The following is a 12,519-nucleotide window of genomic DNA, read 5'->3' on the forward strand; positions in this document are numbered from 1 at the left end:
ATATATTTCACTAAATGCATTTGTAGTGAGGACAAAGAAAAAAATGCATCAAAAAGCCACTCATGGGCTAAAATCAACTCTTTACAATCTGAACACCCCTATCAGAGCTGAAGCAGCAACTACTTGTGATAAAAATAAAGCCCTATTATTATTCCCAGCAGCTTCTGTGCTTCCCTTAGAGGAAAAATACTCATTCTCGGAAGAAAAGGCTAATACTTATCTCTTTCAGATCTAAACTTCTGAAAAATCCATAATAAATATTTCCAAAAGTATTGACAGGTCACAAATACCTAAAATTTCCATTAAAACAAAGACTGCACAAAGGACAACATATTTTAACAATGTTCAATAATACAAAATTATTCTACAACCAAAAACCTAGAATGCCCCCAACAGAAGGATAGTTAAATGATTCATTCAAGAGAAAGTATAGTGACCCGAGTTGCAAAGACATATGCTGCCATAAAATTTCCATTTATTGACAAAAAATAATAAATATAGATAAAAACATAGAAAATGCCTAAAGCAGGTCCCTAATCTTAGATGATAGCTCCTTCAACTGAAGAGGAGTATTCTTCTCTAAAGGCCTGCTCTCTACAGGGAGGAAAAATTTTTTTTCTAATTTCCCTCAATCTTTCTTAATTATGGAGTCCAGAAAAATTGGGAGCAGTCAGAATAAATATTTCTTAAAGAGTATTTTGTGATCCCTTAGAATATATATTTGTAACAATATATCAATTTTCTTAATACATAAACAAGAATACAGACCTTTGAGATCTGGTCTATTTCGTATACCCACTGATACAAAGAAGCAATCCATATCAACATGCATTATACAGCTCTGATGTCTGGGTGAACTCAATACTGACATATTTCCTAGAAGGAAAAAAAGAACGTTCAAACCCCAAACTAATCAATACTTAAAAAAAATCAGGTCTAGTTAACTTTAGAAATTATATTCTCAAATGCTTACAAGCAGAATGAAGTTTTAAAAAAAAAATACAGATTCTATAATAGATTATTTATATCACCTCAAGAGAAATCAAAGTTCAGTTTCTTTGGCTGTAAAAATAATCCAGAGACACAATTTAAAATCAGCCATGAAGACATGTCTAGTCTACATTCTGACAAATCTCTCAATCTGTCTGAATGCTTACCTCAAAGTTATTTCTGTGTGCTGAATGGTATATGAAAACGTAGGAAGGTGTGTTCATGTATTTAGCCCCAGGGAGCTAAGTGACTTTAGAGGACCACTACTCCACGTGGTGACAACATTCCTTGATGGGACAGCCATAAACACTGCTACTGTTGTCCAGTGCCTGGCAGTAGGTGTCAGGCACTGCTGTGAGAGGCTTACATGTGTTAATTTAAATCTTCACAACACCACTATGAAAGAGGTAATAAGCTTACCATCCCCATTTTGCAGACTAATAACTTCAGTCACACAGCCAGTAGGAGGCTGAGCTGGTATTTAATCCCAGGGCGTCTGATTTCAGAGCCCACAGGCCACCACCCTTGTAAAAAGCGATGATCTCACAAAGGAATTTTCCTCTGACAGATTTAAGAACAACAGTACTGAGGTTAGTCTTCCTAACAGGCTTCTAAGAACTTACAGTTACTACCCAAAAGGTTGAGACAACTCTATTTACCAGACTGTGACTATGAGCACCTTTCCCTTGTTCCCACTAAGGGCACAGCACTGGGCCCTGCTCCTACCATCTCCTGGACCATCACTCGTCAGCCAACAGGAGACAGATGCAGAGTGAACTCGCATGCTGCTTCCCGAGAATGGCGCAGCCAGGCTACGCGCCACTACCTGACTCCAAAGCCATGGGCTTCCCTGCTGCTCTCCCTGTTACCTCAAGAAATAACTTATAGATCTTAACTATAATCCTGCTGTATAAAACTATTATATAACATAATGTAAATGACTCAAAATAATGGTTTTAAAGATTCAAGTCATATGGAAGGCATATACGAAATGCCCACTGAATGCTTTCATACAATATAAAAATCTCTCATCTTGGAAAATTCCCACTCATGGAAATGATTCATAATTACTCTTTGAAGCTTTCTAAATTAAATGACCTTTAGGTAACAAGACCAAGGCATGATATAAGGAAAATCTAATACCTATAACCATTATTTTGAACTATTTTATAAATAACAAAAAACATTTGGAATAACTAAACACAGCAAAACGTAACAAGAAATCCACATGTACAGGCTCTACCAGTCTGGGAGACGTGAGCTTCTCTGTGCACCTCAGTTTCCACAGCTATAACCTGAAGGGTAATAGCAGCTCATCTTCAGGGAGGAACCCTGTGAGCCATAAAAAGCAACGAAAGCCTCAAACTAGATACCAATTTATACTGACAGGCACAGAAATAACAGCCTGTAATTGTTGGGTTTGTTTTTGATGACAAGAGAAATACTGAAACACAAAATACAATTAGCCAATCTACTTACGTGAAAATACTTAACCTCACTAAAAGTGTACCACTATAATTACAATAGCTATTATGTCAAAGTTACTTAATGACTTAAAAATCACTATGATGCAAGCTTTTAAAAATTAACAGTTACTCTTACCAAACCATTTTTACAGGAGATTAAGCACTGAATATAAACTATGCTATATTTTACAGTTCAAAACTTCAACAACTGATAAAGTCTACAGGAAGAATGAATGCTCAGAACCCCAACCTTGGGCCTATTCAAATTACTTAAAAGATTTTCAGTAAGCCACACTCAAAACTAATTTTGTAAAAAAACACTTTAGTAAGAAAGCTTTTTATCATCTGTTATACTTACTGTTACTTACATAACCCGATACTCCTCAAGACTTCCATGTTACAAGAGCTTAGTACTGACCACAACACCAGTGACAGATTAAGAACAAAACGGTAAGCATGACTGTTTCTTAAGAAAACGAGTGTAGTTGAGTATCTACCTGTGTCAGTTACAACAAGTGCGGACCTGCCTGCTTTCATTTTTTTTAACTTTTCCCTTCCTGGGAAGATACCACTACTCTGCCTCTGCAGCGCATTGACAAACTCAGTCAGTTCGCACTTCCACGTGGATATGTGGTGCAGTCTCGACCGGGAGTAGAAGTCCGAGATGAAGTTGCAGTCCGAGAGCCTGGGCGGCCCCCTGCTTGGGGAAGGTACTGACGAAGTGCTCTTTGTGCTTGAAGGCCCCTGAACGGTGGACTGGTGAGCACCGTTGACTCGAGGGTTACTGTGCAAAGGTGGCGAGGGGAAGGGCTTAGTTCTGTGTGGATCCCGCAGAGCGGCCGTGCCGCAGGTGCTCTGCTGGGCCAGCTGCACGGCGCAGTCTCTGAAGGCGCCGTGGCTCCTCTCGGCCCCCGCGGCCTCCTCCCGGGCGGGCTCTGGGGACAGCCTGCTGGCGACACCGCTGCCGGGGGCCGCCAGGCAGTCCAAGCTCTTTAAGGCACCGTGAGAGCTGTGGGCGTGCCCATTACAAAGGGCACGGCCACCTCTGGGATGCGGAATTCCGTTCTGTTTTCTTCCTGGGAAGACAGGCTCCAGCCCCACAAAATCAAAGTCATTATCTGCAGCTTCTTCATTCCAGTTGTTCACTCCATTAACTCTGACTTCACTTTCCGTCTCAATTTTCTTAATTATGTGATTTCTAAAGCAGGAAAAGAAAAAAATTTTGTTTAAATGAATAGTGTCTGACTTTCAAGCTGAAACATTTTTTATGTAAACTCTCTTACTGATATACACTTTAATATCCCCTCGCCCAAATCTGAAAGAGTAAACCACGACTTGAATTACTGCTCTTCCAACAGAAGATAATTCTTTTCTAAACTGAAGGAGCAAGGTACTAGGAAAATTCTAGCACATTAACAGCCTTTTAGGTTTTGTTTCCTTTTTAAAAATTTCAGATACTCCCAAAGAAGAAATAGAATGGGATCTTCTTAGATTGAAGAAAAAAAAACAAAAAACAATTTTCAATTATTTTCCCATTAAAAATTGTCATCTATTGATATAAGCTTTAAATACCCAGTCTGAGTCACAGTGCCTGGCATACACTAGTAGTCAAGCATTTGCTCAATTAATACAACATGAATAATTCAAAAATGGGTAAGAAACCTCATGTGAATTCTTACTGCTATGTTTATTTTCAGTTTTTTATGTAAGGTACTGTTAAACACATTAAATCCAATACTGTCGCCCTCCTGAGGCTGGTTACTTTCCCTCAGGAAACATCCAACAGACTATATTCATTAATCCATTAATAGGGTCAACTGGTGTAGATAAAAAGTAAAAAAAGAAAAAGTCAAGGTGTAAGGTTAATTCAATGAAATTTATATCTAGAAAAATGAGGATGTTTGCCCTATTGACAGGAAATTAATGTTTCCTTTCTAAGAAAGGCATTATTTAGATGCCAGGGTGGTAGGTCCAAGGCAGTCTGGACCCAGTGTCCTGATGTCAGGTTTATAAATGCAGGAACTATGACAAACGTTACACTAAATTCCATCATTCCTCTAATGATCCCCGGTAATGCTCTGTTATAAAGAAAAAATTCATTTGTACTCAAAAGAATCATCTAAGTAACAAAAACAAGAGTCTGAACTACAAAGCCGTAATTCACTCTACTTAGGAAAGTCCACAGCGTTAGCCCAGTTACATACAGTTACATACAGGCTCCAGATGAGGGCACGCACAGCATCAAGGCACAGGTTAGACTACCACCCCATCAACAGGCTTAATCTCAAGTTCTTCCTCCTAATACCAACTGGGTCTATTATTAATGACAGTCTGACTACACAGGAAAACCACACATGAGCTGGATCCAAACATCACCTCCCATTTCTGGGTTGGCTCTGGCTGATCAGCTTGTGGAATCTGACTGCCAACTCTGAGCAGGTCAAAGCCTCACAAGTGAGCACATCAAAGAGAGAAACAGAAAACCAACCAGAAACAATTAAGAGAGGAAGGGAAAAAAACCTAACGCAATGCAAGACAGAGAAAGTCTGGCCCTTAAAACAAAGAGCAAGTGAGCAAAAAGCGACATGAAAGAGCCTCAAAAAACTTTATAAAATGCACTGAACATGCCAGAAAATAAAGATCAAGAAACAAAAGTGCAATCAGAAAAGCCTTAGATCTAGTTTTCTGTGTTATAAATCCTAAGACTTTAAATGAGCACTAGCAACATACGCAATAGAAATGCACACACTGGGACTAAAACACTGCTCACGGCCCTCTTTCTGCACTGCAGTGTTCCAGCCTAGGCGATCGGACATCTAAAGTGGCTGGACTGGAAATACACCATAAGTGGGTAATATATTCACTAGGCAACAACATAGATGGATCGGTAATTAAAATCTAATAGGCAAATTCTTCCTAAAATCGACACAGAGAAGAATTTCAACACACACACACATATTTTCCTTTATTAGTGGAGTAAGAAAAAAAAAGATGAAGTTATGCATTCAGCAAGTTTTCTGATACTGCCTGTATACATTGATGGTACTAAAAAAACAAAATTGGAAGTTTTAGGTAATATGAAAAACAACTTATGTAAGTGAATACAGGTTGAAGAACAAACACCAACAAAACTACAGAAGCTAGTGACATTGGATCCCCTAATGCAATTAAGACTCCTGGTCTTGTGGAAAAAACATACCCAACTCCCAAAGCAGGCAATTTAATAAATAAGGAGAAGGCTCATGACAATGAATCATGATAAACCACCTGATATACAAGTTAAGGCAACATACCAATTAACTGTGGAGCCAATTTACCTAGGGTTACTGCAATTAAAGAGTAAAATCAAAATATTTAAAAAAAACAGACACATGGAATAAGGCCTAGATTCATTTCTAATTCTATAACCTTGAGGGTCATCAACTAAATTTTCACCAACATAAAATATTTATGTTTCTATATTGTTACTGACTTAGAATTTTTCAAAAATAACCTAGAAATGTTAACATTTTCATCGTCTATCTTTCTGTGCAACAGCGCATAACAAACATACAGGTGGCGTAGTTTGAGAAGGTAATACTCTACTGCAAAGTACTTGTGTCAAAAATTATCACTGCCATGAAAATTCATGAAAAGTTTTACTTCTAGTAACTTAATAGCCATTGGTTTAACATGGAAATCTAATGTGAGTGGAAAAGTTTTGTTTACATTTTATTTATGAAACTGTCATGATAAAAATAATTTTTAGGTAAGACACCCACCCCTATACTTCAACAGGATTACTACAGATGAATAACCAAGTTTTATGTGTGTTTCTGTCTTGAGTAAAGCAGGGGCCATGGGCACTGCTAAACCCCAGCTCTGCAGTCGCCCCAACCCAGACGCACTTACACCCTGTCGTTGAGCTGCTTGGTGATGCTGCTGGGACCAGGGAGGGGATCCTCAGGTTTGCACACAGGATTAAAGTTGAGACTTTTCTGTACAGAGGACTGCTTGCTGTACAGCTGGTACGGAATGCAGGACAGGAGTCGTCCAGCTTTGATGCTAAAACAAAAAAGTCAGACCAATTTAAAAGTTTAATACTTGGGGTACACGAGCTTCACAGAAAATGAATGTTCTCAGTAACAGGAGTATTCCACCAACAACATGCCAGTGCTCTTTCTAGTTTATTCCTTCCTCCTTTGTTTTAGTGGTCCTAATACAAATCAAATCCCTTATGATTATACAGTGGAAGTGAAAAATAGATTTAAGGGACTAGATCTGATAGAATGCCTGATGAACTATGGACTGAGGTTTGTGACACTGTACAGGAGACAGGGATCAAGACCATCCCCATGGAAAAGAAACGCAAAAAAGCAAAATGGCTGTCTGGGGAGGCCTTACAAATAGTTGTGAAAAGAAGAGAAGCAAAAAGCAAAGGAGAAGAGGAAAGATAAAAGCATATGAATGCAGAGTTCCAGAGAACAGCAAGGAGAGATAAGAAAGCCTTCCTCAGTGATCAGTGCAAAGAAATACAGGAAAACAACAGAATGGGAAAGACTAGAGATCTCTTCAAGAAAATTAGAGATACCAAAGGAACATTTCATGTAAAGATGGGCTCAATAAAGGATAGAAATGGTCTGGACCTAACAGAAGCAGAAGATATTAAGAAGAGGTGGCAAGAATACACAGAAGAACTGGACAAAAAAGATCTTCACAACCCAGATAGTCACAATGGTGTGATCACTCACCTAGAGCCAGACATCATGGAATGTGAAGTCAAGTGGGCCTTAGAAAGCATCACTACGAACAAAGCTAGTGGAGGTGATGGAATTCCAGTTGAGCTGTTTCAAATCCTGAAAGATCATGCTGTCAAAGTGCTGCACTCAATATGCCAGAAAATCTGGAAAACTCAGCAGTGGCCACCGGACTGGAAAAGGTCAGTTTTCATTCCAATCCCAAAGAAAGGCAAAGCCAAAGAATGCTCAAACTACCGCACAAATGTACTCATTTCACATGCTAATAGAGTAATGCTCAAAATTCTCCAAGCCAGGCTTCAGCAATATGTAAACCGTGAACTTCCAGATGATCAAGCTGGTTTTAGAAAAGGCAGAGGAACCAGAGATCAAATTGCCAACATCTGCTGGATCATGGAAAAAGCAAGAGAGGTCCAGAAAAACATCTATTTCTGCCTTATTAACTATGCCAAAGCCTTTGACTGTGTGGATCACAATAAACTGTGGAAAATTCTGAAAGAGATGGGAATATCAGACCACCTGACCTGCCTCTTGAGAAACCTGTATGCAGGTCAGGAAGCAACAGTAAGAACTGGACATGGAACAACAGACTGCATTCAAACAGGAAAAGGAGTATATCAAGGCTGTATACTGTCACCCTGCTTATTTAATTTATATGTAGAGTATATCATGAGAAACGCTGGGCTGGAAGAAGCACAGGCTGTAATCAAGATTTCCAGGAGAAATATCAATAACCTCAGACATGCAGATGACACCACCCTTATGGTAGAAAAGTGATGAGGAACTAAAAAGCCTCTTGATGAAAGTGAAAGAGGAGAGTGAAAAGGTTGGCTTAAAGCTCAACATTCAGAAAACGAAGATCATGGCATCTGGTCCCATCACTTCATGGGAAATAGATGGGGTAACAGTGGAAACAGCGTCAGACTTTATTTTGGGGGGCTCCAAAATCACTGGAGATGGTGATTGCAGCCCTGAAATTAAAAGACGCTTACTGCTTGGAAGGAAAGTTATGACCAACCTAGATAGCATATTGAAAAGCAAAGACATTACTTTGCCAACAAAAGTCCATCTAGTCAAGGCTATGGTTTTTCCAGTGGTCATGTATGGATGTGAGAGTTGGACTGTGAAGAAGGCTGAGCGCCAAAGAATTGATGCTTTTGAAATGTGATATTGGAAAAGACTCTTGAGAGTCCCTTGGACTGCAAGGAGAGCCAACCAGTCCATTCTAAAGGAGATCAGCCCTGGGTGTTCTTTGGAAGGAATGATGCTAAAGCTAAAACTCCAGTACTTTGGCCACCTCATGCAAAGAGCTGACTCATTGGAAAAGACTCTGATGCTGGGAGGGATTGGGGGCAGGAGGAGAAGGGGACGACAGAGGATGAGATGGCTGGATGGCATCACTGACTCGATGGATGTGAGTCTGAGTGAACTCTGGGTGTTGGTGATGGACAGGGAGGCCTGGGGTGCTGTGACTCATGGGGTCACAAAGAGTCGGACACGACTGAGCAACTGAACTGAACACAATATAATTTTAGTTAAACATGAAGAGACGTGTCTGAAATTTTAAAAACTAGTGGCCAATAATCTCACATTGAGGAGGGGAAAACTAGAGAATAGGAGAAAAGTTTATATACGGAGCTGGACTAGTCAATATTTTAATCATCATGACTTTAATATTAACCACAATCTTTCCCCGAAATCGCTACAGATGGTGACTGCAGCCATAAAATTAAAAGATGCCTGCTCCTTGGAAGAAATGTTTTGACAAACCTAGATGCATATTAAAAAACAGAGACATTACTTCACTGACGAAGGTTCATATAGTAAAAGCTATGGTTTTTCCAGTAGTCAGGTATGGATGGGAGAGATGAACCATAAAGAAGGCTGAATGCCGATGAACTGATGCTTTTGAGCTGTGGTGTTGCAGAAGACTCTTGAGAGTCTCTTGGACTGCAAGATCAAACCAGTCAGCCCTAAAGGAAATCAATCCTGAATATTCATTAGAAGGACTGATGCTGATGCTCCAATACTTTGGCCACCTGATGAGAAGAGCCGACTCATTAGAAAAGATCCCGATATCAGCTGGGAAAGAGTGAAGGCAGGAGAAGGGGACAACAGAGAATGAGATGGCTAGATGGCATCACCGATTCAATGGACACGAGTTTGAGCAAACGCTAGGAGATGGTGAAGGGCAGGGAAGCCTGACATGATGCAGTCCATGGGGTCGCAAGGAGTCCAACACAACTAAGCAACTCAACAACAACAACTACAACAACAATCTTTCTCCAGTTCACACACAATCATCGAGGTTTTCTCAACCCATCTCACATGTTAAGTTTCCCCAGAATAACGGGACTGGATGAGGCTCTCCAATTTCTAAGATTCACGTCAGGTCTATTACATGTGAAAGCCTGTAATACGAAGCACAAAATAAAGAACCTCAACTTTAAGAAGTAATTTATACTATTTTATATGTATAAATGTGATAGAGACAAGGCCACTAGAAGATAGGAACTAAGAGAAGTTATTATATACATCTATGTATCCTCTTCCAAACATCCACTGACTACGTATCAAATATCACTAGGATGAATCAGGGGGCATGAGTAGTATAATACTAGAAAGCCCTGGCCCATTAACAGACACTCCCAAACACCTATGATAACTAAGAACTAAAACCGAGTTCATTAAACTAATATCTGCTTTCTAATAAACTGAGTTACATATGGTTACTATGTCTTTAAATATATCATTTTCAATTCAAAATTGAAACATCTGAAAGCATGTGTGGCTTTAAACCTAAACTACATATTAAGAAAGCCACCCTTCAATTATTTAGGAAAAAAACAAATAAAGAGTAAAATATTTTTCTTATTATCTGACAAATTCAAAAGTTTTGACGTTTTCCTCAAAGGGCACACCACAAAATTTTAAAAAAGTGTAAGAAATTACTGAACTGGCTTAAAGAAAAAAACCAATTCAAAATATTGAGTCAACAATTGTGAATACTGAAAAACATATGATGATATCCTAAAAATGGAACTATATCATGTTACAAACTCCTTTTTGTAATTATATCAGTATATAATTCCCCCCAAAACACCTTCAACTTTAGGTAGCATTACTATATATGCTGAAGTATTAAATTACGACAGTGGAGAACATTACTACTGACAACACACTTCAATTCTCATTTACCTACATAAATTTACCATCAGGCTAAAGTTAGTTTTTTGGAGAAGGCAATGGCACCCCACTCCAGTACTCTTGCCTGGAAAATCCCATGGGTGGAGAAGCCTGGTGGGCTGCAGTCCATGGGGTCGCGAAGAGTCGGACACGACTGAAGCGACTTAGCAGCAGCAGCAAAGTTAGTTTTTATCAAGATGACAGACTACATTCAAATAAGAGAATGAAAATCCTAAAACTGGCTATTTATTAATCTCCTTTATTCTTTATCAAACTAACTTTGCTTCCTTTAACCACCGGCCTCTGCTGCCTGGCCACAGATCTTTGTCTTCTTAGCATCTCCTATCCTACCTGCTTCCCCAGCCCCAGCAGCAGAGGGATTTGGCCCTACCCTGAGCGTCTGCCTGCTTCATCACACAAAGCACAGCTGGGACTAGGGGGCAAACGGAGATTGAAACGGTGCCCGATGTGCCGGGGCACACCAGAAGAAGACCCAAGTGCAGCAAAGCCAGGACACGCCCCGCTGTCATGCTGGCTTCTCCCAGCCTCCTGACAGTTTGCTGGCTGACCAGACTCTGGAGGTGCTCTCTGTGGTCAACACTGATGGCACACGACCCCTGTGAAGACTGAGGTCACCTGGCGGAACCTAAGGCTTATGTAACTCAGCCCATGGAGACTGGTGAGAGAGCCAATTCTAATACTGCAGGTTTCACCAGACATCCTCAGAGATGCCCAGCAAAAGCAACTAAAGCCCAGCACATCATCATCATGCTAGACAAGGAATTTTTAAAATTTCAAACCCAAACCACTATACATACATTGTACATTCCTAACTGTCATGACTTATCCATCTGTCCAACTACAGACATGGCAAAAGCATTATCCGAAGGTATGTTTTTAAAAGATCTTCTTTTAAGAAATCTCTCAGGGATTAACTTGTAACATTTTCTAATTTCACTGCTTATCCTAAGCACAAAGGAACTGTATATTTTCTACTATTTTTAAGGAAAAAAAGCTGAATACCAAATATCAAAATTCAAATTTCAAGATCAAAAGGAGTTTCACTTTACCAAAAGATATTACTACATGATTTCTTTAAACAGTGGAGTTCCTTCATACACTGAAAATAGACTCTGGTATATATGAAAGATGTATATATATATATATTCTATTCAGTGTATCAGATACATATTCACTGATGTGAAATATTTACTTACTTTGGTTTGTCCTCTAGCCCCAATAAATGTCTCTATAGTAGAACTTTGCTTCCAAAAGTCCTCTAAATCATTTCCTATGCTGACACAATGAATTTACACTGACAGTTATAACCAGAATCTGGAAAATTTTGTAGACATCGAGATATGAACGTCACTATGTTGATTTCTATTCCAAACTCTGTATTATCACTGTAGCAATACTATCTTCTTTGAGTGAAGTCGCTCAGTCGTGTCCGACTCTTTGCGACCTCATGGACTGTAGCCCGCCAGGCTCCTCTGACCATGGGATTCTCCAGGCAAGAATACTGGAATGGGCTGCCATTTCCTTCTCCTGGGGATCTTCCCAACCCAGGGATCAAACCCGGGTCTCCCACATTGCGGGCAGATGCTTTATCCTCTGAGCCACCAGGGAATGCCTTACTATCTTCTTTAGATGATAGCAATTCTGCTCATCAAACGTCATATGGTTCCAGTCAACGTCCCAGTCATTCTCTATTAGAAAACCCCTGTCTAACACCGTATATTCACCTGCCCATCTAATTCAGGCACCTGTCTTCTTCCTCATTCAAAAGTGAATTTAAGGCAAGAAAGGAGTGAATTATGTGCTAAGGAAAAACTGAACTGTTTTTGCCTTATATTTTACCACTAATCAAAAATTCTTCATTCATTCAACATTAAAATTCCCTTTGTCCCCACCACCCTGATCACCTAAGCTTTCCAACCACTCACCAAGATTGTACAAGCTCAGAAAAGGAAATAACAGGTAAGAACACATATATATAACTTGTTGTCCTTTATCCTACAAGGCCCAAACTGCTTTTTACTTTTCACTACAAATATAAACTATTCATAGTCATTCTTTAGCTCCTGAAAACCAAGAATATATTTTCTTATAAATATTATCTACAACGTGGGGGGTGGGGG

The 12,519-nt window shown here is 39.6% G+C and overlaps 1 protein-coding gene across 4 annotated transcripts in view; it reads right to left on the reverse strand.

Annotated features, from left to right (window-relative positions):
• Nucleotides 1–12,519, reverse strand: part of REV1 (REV1 DNA directed polymerase) — a 54,687-nt gene that overhangs the window by 33,587 nt on the left and 8,581 nt on the right. For all 4 annotated transcript variants that reach the window (XR_005725816.1, XM_040267679.1, XM_040267678.1 and 1 more), the window contains exons 4-6: nucleotides 6,348–6,500; nucleotides 2,954–3,654; nucleotides 769–876 (exon numbers count right to left, since the gene is read on the reverse strand). Coding sequence is in view for 3 of the 4 variants with exons in the window: in XM_040267679.1 (XP_040123613.1) it covers nucleotides 769–876; nucleotides 2,954–3,654; nucleotides 6,348–6,500 (962 nt within the window). In the remaining variant the exon portion in view is untranslated. The remainder of the gene's footprint in view (nucleotides 1–768; nucleotides 877–2,953; nucleotides 3,655–6,347; nucleotides 6,501–12,519) is intronic.

This window comes from Oryx dammah, unplaced genomic scaffold (assembly GCF_014754425.2).
Source record: "Oryx dammah isolate SB20612 unplaced genomic scaffold, SCBI_Odam_1.1 HiC_scaffold_25, whole genome shotgun sequence".
Lineage (NCBI taxonomy): Eukaryota > Metazoa > Chordata > Mammalia > Artiodactyla > Bovidae > Oryx > Oryx dammah.